This window comes from Paramacrobiotus metropolitanus, unplaced genomic scaffold, assembly GCF_019649055.1.
Source record: "Paramacrobiotus metropolitanus isolate TYO unplaced genomic scaffold, Prichtersi_v1.0 Parri_scaffold0000076, whole genome shotgun sequence".
Taxonomy (NCBI): Eukaryota; Metazoa; Tardigrada; class Eutardigrada; order Parachela; family Macrobiotidae; genus Paramacrobiotus; species Paramacrobiotus metropolitanus.
Window position 1 is genome coordinate 221,484 of NW_026570296.1, and position 15,075 is coordinate 236,558.

Here is a 15,075-nt window from a genome sequence, read left to right on the forward strand (position 1 = left end):
GGTCTGTCAAGTTCACACTGATGGTGTGCGCTGGCATGTGGATTTATTTGTTCTGCTTGCTAATGCCGTATAACGTTATGGATGCGTTATGGTACAACGGGATGACATTGCCGTGCTCTATCAATTTCAAATTGCAGCATACATATTCGCTGGTTGTAGAGTTTTTTGCGTATGATTTTCCGTCATGGTTTGTCTTATTCAGTTATGCACTGGTGTTGTGCAAGCTGCATGGACGAGCAAAGTCTAAGCAGCAAGGTAAATCACACCGTTCCTTAGGTTAATTAGTTAAAAATTTGTAGTGCTTCTTTTGCATTTAGGTTTCCCCAATAAAGTGAACGGGGAGCGGGCTACTGTTATGCATACTAGTCCAGCCCACACCAACGTCATAAATGCACATACTGTCGGCAATACGGGATCCGCACTTAATGGACTAAGCAAAACGAAATCCATTGAGCGTGAAGAGAAGAAGAGTTTCCGTGTCTTCGCGTTGTTAGTGCTGTGCATCGTAGTCTGCTTCGTACCAGGGAACGTTTACTACTTGTTGGTGGATTTCTGGCCGTACTGGAACGATGACGTTTACGCTGTTGTAGCATGCCTGCAGTACATGAGCTGTATATTTAATCCGGTTATCTATCACTCCACTCTGCCAACTTTACGAAAGGCCGTTAAAAACGCTATATTTTGTCGCTGAGCCGAGTGTAGTTCTGAAATTGACTGTATAACAAAGCTTTGTGTACTCCAGTCTCCAGGTATTCTTTTTTCGCAAGAGCGATTCTTTGCCGTACGTCTGAAATGAGGACTATGCCATAGGGATGATACAGGAGACGCAGTGGCCGACGCAATGGGCCACACTGCGGATTGCGGGTTTGTTGTCTCCGCTACTCGTGCAGTTCTTTCGAACCATGGCTCGAAAAATGCGCGAAAAATTTTCGAGCTTGTATAGTTGGCAAGTAGAAAGTTATCAAGAAAACGAGAATTCAGATACTTACTGGTATCGTATTTTAGCTTAGAGGTCTATCGCAAATTGCCCGATAGACCTCATATCGGGCAATTTGAACTATGAATTGCGAGCAGAACCTGGAATCTGTTTTTCTTGACATGACGGGATAGTATATATGGACATCACGTGATGCCGGTTCATGTACACAGAATTAATAGAGAAAATACGAAAATGACAACGCTTACTAGTTCCACATTGCCGTGTAATGCAACTACAGTACTCATTTGCATAGTACGGAGATCCTCGCTGCCGTTGGCCTTGTAGGCATCCGCGCCGCAGGTGTAACTGACCTTTTGCAAGGGAAAAAGGTCACACGCACGGCGTACCACTCTACAATGCACAATAAGGAAATATGAAGTCCTTGGATAGAAAAATGGATCCTGTTTCGCTGTACAGCTTCGACATCACCAGTTTTGCAATTACTTTTGCTTTTCCAAATTAAGAATTAGCGGAATGAAATTATTCACGCTGCAATTTGCATTTCGTAAGTCTTTTTTCTTTCATAGCGCGATGTGTCAAACGCATTAATTTATGATGGCTACAGTACGAATTGAAAGGGGTAGTAATAATCAATGTTACTGGTACTGGTAATGGTTGCACGTTATGGTACTGTTAATGTTAGTGGTAGCGAGAATGGTACTGTTGCTGGTAGTGGAACTGGTTGTGGTAGTGGTACCATACCATGGTACTGCCACTGGTAGTAGTAGCGATTAAGATACTTTCACCAGTAGTAAAGTTACCTGAAAATCATTATGATATCGTTTACTTAATAATTCAGTAATTTTTAAATAAAAAACTGTAGTTGTTTATTGTTAATAAAGTGCGTAAATGTACGTCACATAACTGTTTCAAGAAGAAAGGGTATTTCTTATTTTTGTTTTACAGCAAAAAACTTAGACATTCTACTAAACGTGTTGGGAAAATGGAGGGACGATACCCGGCACATTTAATTCTAGCGCCTAAAACGCTGTTATTGTTCAAACTTAAGTCATATGAGAAACATGATGTGTTCATCTTGTGATCACATATGCACGATCTTAGCATATAGGTCTATAACCGACGCTTACTGCGACCCGGAATACCCGCTAGGTATATTCACGTTTATTTCCATCTGTCTGTAATCTGTATATATATAAGCTGTACACTGTTGTACCATCTACAATCATCTACACAGAGATCTCTAATTATCTGTATGCACACTGTACCATCCGTGTACAGTCATCATGTACCATCAATAAAGATACAGCACGGTCAGTCTCTCGTGTCATCCCTTTTGTTACTGGAGCCCACTATTACACTTATTTATGGAATGTCAATCTTTAGATGCTTGTCTGAGTTGTCGTACGTGTGCCATTCTATGCCACTTTTTTTATGCGGCCTTTCATGCAGAAAAAACGTTACCTCAGACAAACGTTGGCGTTGTATAGACGGATATGATCGATTGCACCGAAAATGCTGCAGCAAAATAACAAAGGGCTATTGTAACGCAGTGCGCCGCATAAAATAAAATAAAATGGAAATGATTAAATCATTATCGCTGGTGTCTACGAGTATAACGGAACAAAATTTTTGGTCCGTTATACTCGTGGGCACCAGCCATACCGATTATTATACCGTGCACGAATGGTCGTACTCGTATAATGATCGAATCCGGAAGATCGGTCATCTGGAGTATCGGATCAGGAGGATAATTAAACGACGCACCTGTGAAAAAATACGATCACAAGTTCCCCAACCATTCCGTCACGGGAGTGCAACAGATATAAGCGTGTTTTACTTGTTGGTCTGTTGTTACGAAAGCCACTATTTTCGGCTTCCGCCGACATTTCAAGCAGCAGAACAAAATGCCTGCGAAAAGGAGTATTAATAAAATTACCCCGACGATTACGGCTAGCAGTAACGATTCTGAGTCCACAATCTAGACTCAGAATCTTTGACGCTTGACGTAATCATATGGACTCCATATCGGCAATTGATGAAAAACTGGCAATAAAGCGCATAATTACTGTTCCGTGCAGTACATATGCACCGTAACACCTTTTACAGTGTACCTACATCTATACTAAGCACATCAAGTAACTCAGCACATCAACATAGTCAGCACGCTAACCTGCAGCTGTAGGTTAGCGCAGGTCTGCAGGTCCCGCTGCCGCTGCCCTTCTGCGCCCATTAAAGTAATACGTAACGCGTTAGGGGTAGGGGGATGGTATAAGCCTTTTGCTACGCCGTGTCAAATGGGGTGAGAGGTCAAAAATTTTCTGGGCCGACACCTAGCCCATAAAAAAACGAAACAATTTAAAATTTTTAATTGCAGTGTTGTAGTTGGTCATGTGGCTTTCCGCTGCCTACGCAGCTGGGGGCGAAGATTTTGTTATGTGGTATTACAAGAGGTTGGGGTTGATCAGAATTCCGTTGCGTAATACCTGAATGACGCCTTGCCGAGTGACCGCGTGCGCACCGGCAGCGGCTTAATTTTATGGTTTGTGCGGCCATATTTTCTTCCGTATAATGTTTGCCAATTAATATTACTGTTCAGTGTTCACGATATTTGTGTCACTGGTGTGCGTGCGTGCGTGAGCTATGTGTATTTGCGATTTTACCGCCATGGTCATGCTGTAACTTGTACAGTCTGTTTTACCTTGGTCGGCGGTCTGTAGAGTCGTAGACTAGGCCGGAGATGATTTTGGTGCGCTGCTGCGAAGGGCAGACATCAGGCTGCGCATGTTTTCTGGAGTGAAACGGTCGACGGTGTTCTTTTGCAAAAGAATATTATGTTAATAAATTTAGTTTATGTCTATTTGTATTCACTCTTTTTCATTTCACCATTATTTAATTTTTGTTTTTTATACTACTTACTGTTTTTTTGCTTTATATTAAAGTGATTTTAATTTTATGTTACTGTACTTTTTCACAGCTCTGTCTCCCGTACCGGATGTTGCGCGCACAAACGATCTTTATGCCAGTGTTTACAAAAATGTCTTCTGCTTATAGATTGTGGAAAATAATGCAAAAAGTGTATAGTAGTGCGTGAAAGTGAATTTTCGTGTGTGTGCTCTGCACAGAAATTTGGTGCCATGGACCGGCTCAATCCCTTCAAATGTTGCTTTTCACAAACCCGTTCTTTGTCTGCTTTTCTCTGTATCCGATTAAAGAGAACAATTTTTTACGGCAACTGCTTCATATACAGCAGATGAGATTCGTTTCGGTTCACTTTAATTATTATTTTCCTATCTCATTTAAACTTGTTGTCTGTAAGTTCGATTCGAGTACAGTTTCATTAATTATAATAATATGCAGTTGTACCGCTGCCACAGCGATGGCACAGCCACACATTGAGGTGATCACCGCAGCCATCTTGGTGCACTTCAGTGGAATGGTTCTGAAACATGGGGTTTTACTTTCAAGTCACCTTTTATAATGTAGCCGAATATTATCGGTACTTCTGCCAGTTCAGCTTGCACGGTGAACAAGTTTTCTTAAAGTGTTTATACACTGACGTACCGCAGATGACTCCCAAGTCCCACAGTTACGAAATAGTTGTGAAAAAAAGCAAGCCTGGGAACACTTTGCATTTACATTAGCTTTATGTCGTTTTCGATGCTAGGAATGCCGTAAGAAGTCGTTCCTTTAATTGGGGTTTCCAGCAAAAGAACGAAACGATACAGTAATCCATTAGGTTTGTATTTTCATCTCATTATAATATACTTCCTTACAGTATATATAAACATCTTAATATCTATCGGTGTGTTGAAACAGCAGTATTAACAATCTTAGACAAAAATACAAGCTGCACGATCAGTTGTGTACCATCACCGGAAACCAACACTCGGCGGACTAATAATCCTGATAAACATGTTGTTACATCTCTAATAAAATAAAGTTAATGCATGCAATATACTCTGTATACCAATACTGACTGTACTCTGCGACTTCCGGCCACGACGAAATTCTAGATTAATACATTTTCTATCGGCAATGCAACGGAATCAGGCCGTTTCCGGTTCGAGATGGCGCCATGCCCGCAGCTGCTGCCCGGACGGGAGGACATCGCCCAAACGCTGGCCACTGCGCAGTTTCATGGGCATCTCGCTGGTGTCCAGCTGCAGGACGTAGCGCTTGACGATCTCCTGGAACAGCCGGAAACCAGACCACATTTGCTCGATACGTGCCATGACGGTCGTGTCGCCGCCGTTGTCCCGATTGGCCAACACGTGCATCAACACATCCACGTAGTGCTGGTGTAAAAGGGTCAGATAGCGTTTATCCTTGAACGACGATGTGACTACATTGCAAAAAAAATCCTTATTTTAAAATTCAAAGATAATTCGAAATTCTATCTCCGTGCCGAAATAATCTTCATATTTTTAAACATTTTTTCCAGCAAAATCGGAAGAAGATTGCGTTATAACGATGCTTTCTGTACGCCTGTTTGCTTTTAATGGAAGTGATCCGAATACACGGTGCCCAGTTCGTTTACAAGTACAAGAACGTGCAATATCGCACGCTCGCAAACACTTCTTTGCATTATTTCAAGACACTGCTTAGCCAAATGATTTGTGTACATGGTCAAGAAAACCGTTTGTGCGCGCAGTATATGGTTGGGGAGTTACTGTATGGGAAAGCAAACTCCAAAGAGTTTAAATGCATTCAGGTAAAACAAAAGTATCATTATGGACCGATCTTCTTGAAAATTTACTAAAAAAGACGTATACATACATATTAAGATTATTTGTTGACACGAGACCACAATTCTAAAATTTTTTTAAAATTTTAAAATTTTCAAAACTCATTATCTTCAAATTCGAAAGGTTAAAAATCGGTTCCGTGTCAAAATATAATATGTTGCGGATGGATGCACCAACCAGATGTTGCGCGCACACACGATTTTCTCACCCCTGTATAGGTACACAAATATTGGGCTACACAATGTCATACAACAATGCACAAAAGTGTTTGGGACCGTGCGAAAGCGAAAGTTTTTCGCGCGTACACGAATTCGGAACCATGTATACCGGCCACTTCCCTCAAGGGATAGTAGGCCGGTACCTAGTGGCACCAAGTCCCTTTCACGCACGGGGACTTCCGGTCTTGTGCACTTCCCAACCCTTTTTTTACGGTGTTGCATGACATTCTCTGGCAAAAGGAACGGAATGCATTGGTGTAGAAACCGTGTATGCTTGCAATTTCCGGTTGGGAAAATGTGGCCATACATACGGGTAGCATAAAATTCCAAAAGATAAAACGCAAACGCGGGTGCAACCAAACATTATAACGATGGGTACTCAAAGTCTCATTATGGACCGATCGTCTTCGAATATTACCGAGAAAGACATGCAAAGCCAAAGATCGTTTGGACACGGAATTAAAATCTTACATTTTTTCAATTTTCAAATTGATTTGAAATTGCAGAGAATCTAACGGAAACATGGTTGCGTACCGAAATGATCTTCATATTTATGTGGATTTTTCTGCAGAAGGTGATCCTTCTGCAGGTTTAAGCGTAAATTTCGGACACATATTTACGCTTAAAGCCTAAAGCTCAATTTGGGCATATTTCATAATTCTTTAACCGGAAGCTGTGGGCACAAACATTTTGAAGCCAATATATACAAATCATTTGGCCACAGAATGTCATGAAACGATGCAAAAGGGTGTTTGGCAGTGCGCGAAAGCGAAAATTCTTGTGCCTGTGCACAAATTCGATACGGCATTCGGGAATGACGTTCAAGGATCACTCACCGGGGTCAAACAGCAGAACGACGAATAAGAGAAACTTCTCGGCGACGCTCAACTGCAACACTTGCATCCGCGTTGATAACTGCACGACGAAATCCATATAGTCGGCTTCGCACACCCAGTGACAGTAGTAGGCGGTGGGCGTGTCCGGTTTGTGGAGAAATATCAGCAGCTGCTGGCGCTGTTTGTTGGACATGAAGTCCGAATGGAAAAACTGCCCAATACGAATACCGCACTGATTACGGTGTAAGGTGATACGAAAACGGGAATTTAAATAGGGAAACGCCGCAATAACAACATACCACCCAGAACATGGAATGCCGCTCCGCTAAGAGATTCTGCTGATACTGCTCATCTAAGTCCGTAAAACCCGGGATCGCCTTGACGAAGCGGCTGAAGAGCTTCGTGAAGAAGCTGATTTCGGTTCGCACTGTCTCGTCAAAATCCGGCTGTGAATGAGCAAATCTGAACTGTCATTAAATTACATACATATCCCTAATTAACGATAAGCTTTTTCTTTGTATATAAGAATTCTCTTTATATACGAGAATTTTATTTCTATAAGAGAACTCCAATCAATGTAGCATTAGTTGTATCATCAGCTATTTAGCATATATCTGCTGAGGCACTGTACAATATATGTGATTAGCGTGAGTTAGGATAATCATGTATATATATATTCTTAGTTAGAAAGAGCGGGCGAAGCGCGTTCTACTCGTTTTCTCAAGCAGCGTTTTAGTTTAGGTGTCGTTAAAGGAAATGCTACGGATTTTTTTGAGTTCATGGCCCTTTACCTAAGAGAAAACAGAGACTTTGGTTGTTTTTTAATGTATAACTTTCACCTATTAAGCAGTGTACCAGCGCTTGCAATTACTGTTATTTGGGTGGCTGTTGCCAATAAAGATTATTCTTAGTTAGTAAAAATAATCATAATTATTTATAATAACTGAATACCTATAAAAAAGCCGATCAAATGCTAAAAAGGATTTACAGACATAAAAAGGCATGGGTTGTCGCTGACAAAGATAAGTTTGCAATTTTCAGTTTCTCACCGCTGTGCAATGATGGATCTGCGCTGTCTCGCTGTGGCGCTTATAAAGCTCCAGTTGCTCGCTGAGCGCACTGTTAACGGCGGCCTGCACGGCGTCGAACGACACCCGCAGCAGGACGTTACGCTGGCACACCACGCCCACATAGCGCCGCATGAACCGCGGACTCTGCACACAGCCCGAGCGGGCCAGTTCCTCCATGTTGAACTGCGGGAACAAGGTCGGCTGCAGACACCCCGAGAAGTAATGCGTCCGACCGGCATCGGGAGTATTCAGCGCCACGAAGGGCATCTCGTCCGCCCGCGCCCCAGGGTCCGGATCCGCCCAGCGGATGGCCTTGATATCCGTGCTGGAGGAGACTTCCGCCTCCCCGGCGGTGGACTGGTCGCTTTGCATGCTGCGCTGGATGTCCTTCAGTTCGCGCCACCACAGACGCTTGGACAGCACTGCAATGGGTTACACATACAGCATCGAGTGTCAGTACTACGTTCCGTAATTATTTTTCCATCTGCTCGCATCGTTTTCACTAATATCCAACATTGTATATTTTATAAAAATTCGTATTTAATTTTTCATGGTTTTGCTTTCGGTTAAGTGGAATTACAGGACTGTTACCTTTACGTTGCATTTTTCTGCTGTCGCTAAGGACTATCAGGCTTTTGTACGAATCTGTGTAGTTAAAATCGATACGAAAAAACCGTTAAAAATGATTATGATCAGTTCCTTACTTTGTAATTAATAGTTTTGAGTTTTTGACATTTCTAAACTCGAAATTTTTAATTAGTATCTACCAGCGCAGGCTTGTTGTTCTGTTAATTGGCTATGGCCCGGATAAATTAAACATTTCTGACAGTGCAATACAAAACTTCAATTTTTAGAGCTTAGCAAACTTAAAATCAAATACCGCCGCCACACTGGGCGGCTCCAACAGCGTCAAGCACCGGAACCGGAAGTATTCTCAAATTTGCTCGTTTTTAAAGTGGTTAGCCCTGCGATCGTCGCGAAATTTCGATGTATTCAACAGGATTAGTAGATTTCAAAATTATACACCAAGTCACCAATATACATGGCGACTTGAAGGGAGTCACTCATTTGAATTTCGAAAAACGCGTGTACAATCGCATCTACGCGTTTTCCATGCAGCGAAGGCAATGCCAGTACCAACAGGATAATTCTTTAAACCAAGAGAAATGTTGCAATGTTTCAGAAATGTTTCCTAGTGAAACGTAGGCTGACTAGAATCGATATGTCAGTCACACTCTCATTGTACACCTTTCTCGGTAGGTTACAGGACGGGATAGGCTAAGGGAGACAATCGATATTAATCTGGCAAATGCCATCATCTGCGCAGATTGAATACCCATAATCGGCGCTTTTCGTGGATCTAATGTCGGTCAATCTTTGGGACAGGCCCGTATCGCTAATGGATTTACGGATAAACAAGGCTAATATCTCCATGTCAGCGTCAGAGTCGATTATGCAACTCCGACAAGCATACCGTGAGCGCCCGTTGCCGCTGGCTCGGCATCCCCATCCGCTTGGTTCCGGTACCGCGGGGTGCGTTGTAATCGAAGTCCGAGGACGGCCATCCAGTCCATGCTGGCCTCCGGGCTCATCGGACTGATTTCTGCTTAAAACAGGAATTCTAACATAATTCCTCGTTTCGTTAACCTTCGAAATTTCGACGTACCCCGGAATCCATAGGTCAGCGGTTCCGGTGATGGGATCTTCTCTTTTTCCCCGGAATCCTTGGTAGTTAATTTGGCCTTCTTATTCTGACGCATCGCTAAACATAGACACCATCAAGATCAGCAAATTAATGATTAATCAAATTGTACGTTTAAAAATGTCGAGCTTGTACGGTAATAGGTTATTTTTTTCATGAAAAAGAAATTGATGATCTGTACGTTTCCGTGAATTTCATGGGCGAAGGTTTTTACTAATAAATACCATTATTTCGGAACATCTGGCGACTTCGTTGTGTTCAGAAATTAGGATAAGACACGTGCGTAATTACTGATGAAACGAAGAATTATGCCACATAAATGTGAGAAAAACTGGAAACATAGTTTTCGACGATTGACGAGTACTTCCTTCTAATTTGCTTATTAACCATCATATGTCCGAAGTAGGAATAGTTATAAAACGCATTAAGATTCGGGTTATGATTAACATACCCTGGGCGCTCATTCCCTCCTCTTCGCAGCGCCGGAAACGACAGGCTTTGCAGCGTCCGCTGGTCTTGGACGTCATAACGCAGCGTGATCCAAAGTGGCAGGCATACTTGAGGGAATTCTTGATGGCGCGCTTGTAGAAAGCCTGCAATGAGGACGATATATCATCATACTTACATAATCATGGCCAGAGTCCACTTTTTCCATATTTTCATTTTTAGCACAGCTTGTACAGATAAAAACGCTTAGCATGTGGCGACAATAATGCATAATTTAGCTGGAAATTGTGGGGCACAGCATTAACAGCAGTATACTGTCCCAAGTTCCAACCCGAATCTTACGCATTTTTCATATCATACTTAACCATACTTAATATAAGCTTTTAAAAATTTGATAATTTACGTACATAAATGATAAAGCTGGCTTCTTTTCGGAAGCAGCATAAGCAGTTACAGAAGAAGCTCGACATTTATACATATGGAAAGGTACTAGCATCATACATAATTATAACATATTTACATCGAAGATAAGAACGGTGTGAAAGTCTGGCTTTTGGCGTTTTGGTTAAGTGATAATTGTTGATTTCTGATTAATTGCCCACAGTCTTAAATAAACAAGTGCATTTACCATTTGCTTAATGGAAATGCGATCTACTGCTGACAATATAAGGTACGTACCTTGCATCCTTCACAGCTGATGACGCCGTAATGCAGTCCCGTGCTGCGTGCTCCGCAGATGCGACACCGCGGTACGCTGATGCAGGAATCCACGGGCAGACAGCTGGTGGACGATCCATCTAGACCCATAGTCCAGAAAATGCAGGCTGGACTATGTATTACAGTGCCCTACTGTACGCGATGCCCAGAATTACACAAGTTGTTGATGCTAATTGCTAAACAGCCACGTAGCCTCACTAATTCCAGCAACGAGAATATAGTGTATATTCCAGTAACAAGGATACACTGTATGAGAGATAACGAGCGTTCCCACAATCCGCGACGGGATAGAAAATTATTCTATGCTATGCCATCAACTGATGGTTCCATGCATAGAGCAACGCGAGTTCGTGGATCAATAGTCAAATCGTAAATAGCTGTAATGACAATTAGCGTAAGGTATAAATGATCTAGGCCCCTTTGACGTCGGTGCAGTGAGACGGGCACATGCGTTGGTGATTTGTAGTGAAAATAAACGCCACTGTGCTGTAGCTGGCAGCACGTTACATTTGCTGCTATCAGTCCATACCATGCTCGTATGCAGCGGGCTTCTTCCAGATACTGCACGGATTTAATCGTAAATATTTATATATCAACTTTACGACTAATTGAATTATGAATACTTTAAATTTTTACCTTAATATAAATGTAAACAGTGTATGTATAAATAATGAAAAGATTAGTCATAACACGAGCATTGATTCTGTATGTAGTTTGGGGATGTCGTATACGAGTATACTATACTATACTCGATCAGCCACCTGTGCTGCTCTCAACCCACGATAACTTGATTATTATTAAACGTGGCACAAACAAAATGTGCAGACAACATGTGGTACTGTACAGTCCATGTATCGCTCATATTCCGGATAAGCGAGCCAAAAGAATCGATTTCAATATCGCAAAATTCCCTGGGAAATCGCTACAGTTGTACAGGGATTAATTTTGCTACGGGTAGATCCGCGCATGGCATGTGCCTGTGGGATAAATATGTACACGGCACATACAAACTGGTTGTTAATTTTTTTATTACTGTTTGAATGCCAACAAGCTAAAAACACAAGCATTGTTTTCCGGCATCCAGAAATGGAGTTTGTTCCTGTTCGGTTTCGGTTTACCGATGTGTACACATTTAACGTACTGTATATTATACAATACAATGTTACATTATGTATGTACTGCCGTGGTACGATAAATAATTAATTATTAATTATTCTGCTAATATTTTGCTGTTATTTTGCTGATAACTTAAGTTTTTTCGTGTTATTACAGATACAGCCTTGAAACGATGTAGGTCCTTACATCATTTATACTTCATAGATGTACTTACAATACAAGTTGCGTACTTTAAAGTGATCGTGAGTATACAGGAACAAATGGGACCAGATTCGTGTACATAAAATGTACATGCACAAAAACTTTCACTTTTGCGCATTCCTAAACACTTTCTTGCGTCATTTTATTCATTTTATTGCAATCTACAGCAAAATTATTTGTATACCGTACTATTTTGTAGCATATTGTTGTGCGCGCCTGTGTATAAAATCCGGCTGGAAGTCATGGGTGAAATAACTTAAAATATCTAATAGAATTCCGAAAAGCTTAATTACAAGGTGTACCAAAATTGCATTCAAGGGAATTTGACCCGCTACGTACATGTACAATAAGTCGTACATGCAAGCAAAGGCATGTTACTAGTTGTTATTCAGTTGCAGTTTAGAGAAAAAGAATTAACATCACAAAGCAGTACATTCAATCAACAGAAATCAGGCTCGTGAGGAAATTCATTCAACAGAAAACAGGCTCGTGAGGAAATTCATGCACATCAATACATGCACGAAAACTTTCACTTTCGCGCATTTACAAAGAATTTTTTTGTATTGTTTTATGACAGGGTGTAGCCAAATGATTTGTATACATTGATTGGTAAACATATACCACGGATAAGGTTCGGGAATTATATAATTATGTACAGAGTTATGGGAATCAGTAGTTTTATTCTTGTTGCTTTGTTTGTACGTAAATTTGTGTAGTTACATTTACATGTTGAGATGCTGCTTCCAATATAGCCACTGTAGAATGAATGAAATGCTGCGTAACGTCTGAACTGCAGTTACGATGAGTCGATGACTACCCGGGCTAGCGGCACGTGTGTCTTCCGGTTAATAGAAGCGCGGGACGTGATACGTCCATGCAGCGGTGAAATTGCACATACAGTGTTGTCCCGTTCTCGTAATGGGCCCTTCTCATACGGTCAGCTTTTCCCGGCCCGACCGGTTCCCGACACGACGTCAGTTATGGACACAATTAATGGAAAGAGCGGAAAAGTGTAAGGTGCTCTAACTGTTGTGTTACTAACCTTTTTTACTAGTTGTATCTTAAAATCGTTAGAATCATGATTATTGAACGGTAAAATTTAATACTGCTTAGTACAGACAGTATCGTACGGTGCCTGGAGGATACAAAATGAGTAACGGAATCACAAATTCATGATTATATTCACTATATTTGCCGAATAGTTATTGGCAGACATTTATTAAACACGAGAACGTTGTTATCATATATCTTATTTGCTTAGAGAAACTATTTCGTAACGAAGTTATCTTGGGCTTTAATTAAACTAGAATCAGTTTGCTAATAGGCCGCTAGTCATTTACTTACGGTAAACGCGTAGGCAATTAATTACAATTTTCTTGCATCTGGAGCCTGGAACTGGATGGGACAAACAACAAAATACAACATTTTCGAGATGCAAAAACGCCCCAAGTTAGTGTGAGTGTGAAATGGTTTAGTTGTCTACGGCCAAGAAAATTAATTAATGATCAGGATAGCAACAGGTTATGTTATGGCTGCTTCGAGTCAGCATTAATTAGGTATACCTTAAACAACAAGGTATATAAGCCGACGTCGTCTTGTACAAAATTCTGGTAGAATCCTAACATACGGTTTATGGTAGTGTGACCGTGACGGTTTAACCGGATATACGTTATTTATACCCAGTACCACACAGTCCTGTCGGCATTGTCCCACAATTCGTTGAATTTCCACAGAGAAATGGAAACGTTCTTATCTTTGGCATTTCTTGCTGTGTTCGGTAAGGCTAATCACTGTATTTTTTTTAGTGCAGTGCAAAAAATTTTAGTGTAGTTATTGCAAAAATTATTTTTTTTTGTTAACTTCGCTTAACTTTCGCAACGCTACACCCACCGGAAACAGCTCGGAGCAACATGTGTACGAGTACAGATACAACGGTTTGAAAAGTCTAGACTTACTTGGCGTATTTTTTAGCTGCCCTGGCATACGGAGCAAGCGATAGCGTAAGTGGCATTAATTTCAATACGTACTTCAATAAAACAATAAAAATGTCTAGTTTGGATATGATGGACGAACATAATTTGAATCGACTATAACCGTAATTTGTTTATTAAACTTAAACAACATCCTATAACGGAAATAAAATATCTTCGGAAATTTAATTTTCCCTTGTAAAGGCATCCACTGGTTTACAATGTTTTAATTAAGTATAAAATATGTGCTTTTAGAAAGGGAAGATGTTCGAAATCAAATCCGTCGCAGTGGATTGTGGTCAAAAGATCCCAGACGTCGCCAGTAAATCGGCGGACGATTGCGGTAGCAAGTGCCAGAAAGACGCCAACTGCCGATTCGCATCTTACAACATCAAGGACAAAAAATGCCAACTCATTCCGCCAACTTCTGACTGCAGCTTCGGTGGAGCCGGTTTTGATAATTTCGAGCTCATTGGATTTGCCTACAAGAAATTCACTAAACGCGACAACGCCTTCCTGGATTCGGCGGAGCTGAAGAATAAGAAAGGGAACACGGTGCTCAGCAGCGGCAATGGGTTGTCGGCGGATACGTGCAGAAATCTGTGCGATATCCATCCCAACTGTAAAGCGGCGTATTACACCGCCGCCATGGGACAGTCGGGCTGCAAACTGTTAGCTAAAGCGGAACCGGTCAAATCAGTTCCCAATCCAACCTCGACGAACATTGTGTTCGCTGCCGCATAGGGAACACGTGAAGGATTATCACCTTTTGAAGTGGTCGGCTACTTATTTCGGGAATAGATCGAGTAAACACATATAATTTGCTAACGTGCCAAAGCCTGGTGGTATTACGTCAGGCTGCTTATCCTGGGTTGGATTCATACGTTGAATAACATTGAATAACCAAAAGGCGGTATAGCGTTTTCCAAAATAAGAAAAAATAGAAATTTCCAATTGCCTGTAAGATATCTCCATTTGGAGGAGCTGACTGTCTTGGGATGTGGCGTGCCAAATAAACTTTATTGTAATTGCGCATGCACCGTATGCGAAATCATGGAGTCATATTAATGCACAAAATAAAATGTGAAAGATTTCCAACCGGCACGTCTACGA

At 41.4% G+C, this 15,075-nt stretch overlaps 3 protein-coding genes across 5 annotated transcripts; 1 reads left to right on the plus strand and 2 right to left on the minus strand.

Annotated features, from left to right (window-relative positions):
* Window positions 1–466: 466 nt before the first annotated feature.
* On the minus strand, window positions 467–2,998 carry LOC129595309 (uncharacterized). Of its 3 annotated transcripts, none has more exons than XM_055492267.1 (4): window positions 2,705–2,958; window positions 2,402–2,455; window positions 1,186–1,330; window positions 467–595 (listed from the first exon to the last, which is right to left on the minus strand). In XM_055492267.1, the coding sequence occupies exons 1-4, from the start codon at window positions 2,824–2,826 to the stop codon at window positions 491–493; spliced, it is 426 nt and encodes a 141-aa protein (XP_055348242.1). In that variant the 5' UTR covers window positions 2,827–2,958; the 3' UTR covers window positions 467–490. The 3 variants fall into 3 exon arrangements, 1 of the variants encoding a protein (XP_055348242.1); XR_008691302.1 differs by lacking the exon at window positions 467–595 and adding an exon at window positions 2,634–2,704 and having other exon boundaries at window positions 1,235–1,330; window positions 2,778–2,958; XR_008691303.1 differs by lacking the exons at window positions 467–595; window positions 1,186–1,330; window positions 2,402–2,455 and adding an exon at window positions 2,619–2,704 and having other exon boundaries at window positions 2,877–2,998.
* A 1,613-nt stretch (window positions 2,999–4,611) lies between these two features.
* LOC129595270 (nuclear receptor ROR-alpha B-like) lies at window positions 4,612–11,391 on the minus strand. The gene is made up of 8 exons (XM_055492219.1): window positions 10,637–11,391; window positions 9,963–10,104; window positions 9,476–9,571; window positions 9,284–9,412; window positions 7,789–8,231; window positions 7,039–7,185; window positions 6,740–6,950; window positions 4,612–5,282 (listed from the first exon to the last, which is right to left on the minus strand). The coding sequence occupies exons 1-8, from the start codon at window positions 10,763–10,765 to the stop codon at window positions 4,987–4,989; spliced, it is 1,593 nt and encodes a 530-aa protein (XP_055348194.1). The 5' UTR covers window positions 10,766–11,391; the 3' UTR covers window positions 4,612–4,986.
* A 1,881-nt stretch (window positions 11,392–13,272) lies between these two features.
* On the plus strand, window positions 13,273–14,993 carry LOC129595280 (uncharacterized). Its single transcript, XM_055492231.1, has 4 exons — window positions 13,273–13,447; window positions 13,632–13,769; window positions 13,964–13,992; window positions 14,218–14,993. Exons 2-4 carry the CDS (start codon window positions 13,730–13,732, stop codon window positions 14,704–14,706), a joined length of 558 nt encoding a protein of 185 aa, XP_055348206.1. The 5' UTR covers window positions 13,273–13,447; window positions 13,632–13,729; the 3' UTR covers window positions 14,707–14,993.
* The last annotated feature ends 82 nt before the right edge of the window (window positions 14,994–15,075 follow it).

Bases quoted from the DNA above. Each gene is read 5' to 3' on its own strand.
- LOC129595309 (XM_055492267.1), bottom strand. From the start codon at position 2,826: ATGTCGGCGGAAGCCGAAAATAGTGGCTTTCGTAACAACAGACCAACA. The intron at 2,456-2,704 runs GTGCGTCGTTTA...ATTTTGCTGCAG, and splicing joins GTGATCGTATTTTTTCACAG to CATTTTCGGTGCAATCGATC. The intron at 596-1,185 runs GTAAGCGTTGTC...CATGTACTGCAG, and splicing joins TACACGGCAATGTGGAACTA to GCATGCTACAACAGCGTAAA.
- LOC129595270 (XM_055492219.1), bottom strand. From the start codon at position 10,765: ATGGGTCTAGATGGATCGTCCACCAGCTGTCTGCCCGTGGATTCCTGC. The intron at 8,232-9,283 runs GTATGCTTGTCG...AACCCATTGCAG, and splicing joins AGCGGCAACGGGCGCTCACG to TGCTGTCCAAGCGTCTGTGG. The intron at 5,283-6,739 runs GTGAGTGATCCT...TTTGCAATGTAG, and splicing joins CGTTCTGCTGTTTGACCCCG to TCACATCGTCGTTCAAGGAT.
- LOC129595280 (XM_055492231.1), top strand. From the start codon at position 13,730: ATGGAAACGTTCTTATCTTTGGCATTTCTTGCTGTGTTCG. The intron at 13,770-13,963 runs GTAAGGCTAATC...CGTATTTTTTAG, and splicing joins GGCATTTCTTGCTGTGTTCG to CTGCCCTGGCATACGGAGCA. The intron at 13,993-14,217 runs GTAAGTGGCATT...ATGTGCTTTTAG, and splicing joins CATACGGAGCAAGCGATAGC to AAAGGGAAGATGTTCGAAAT.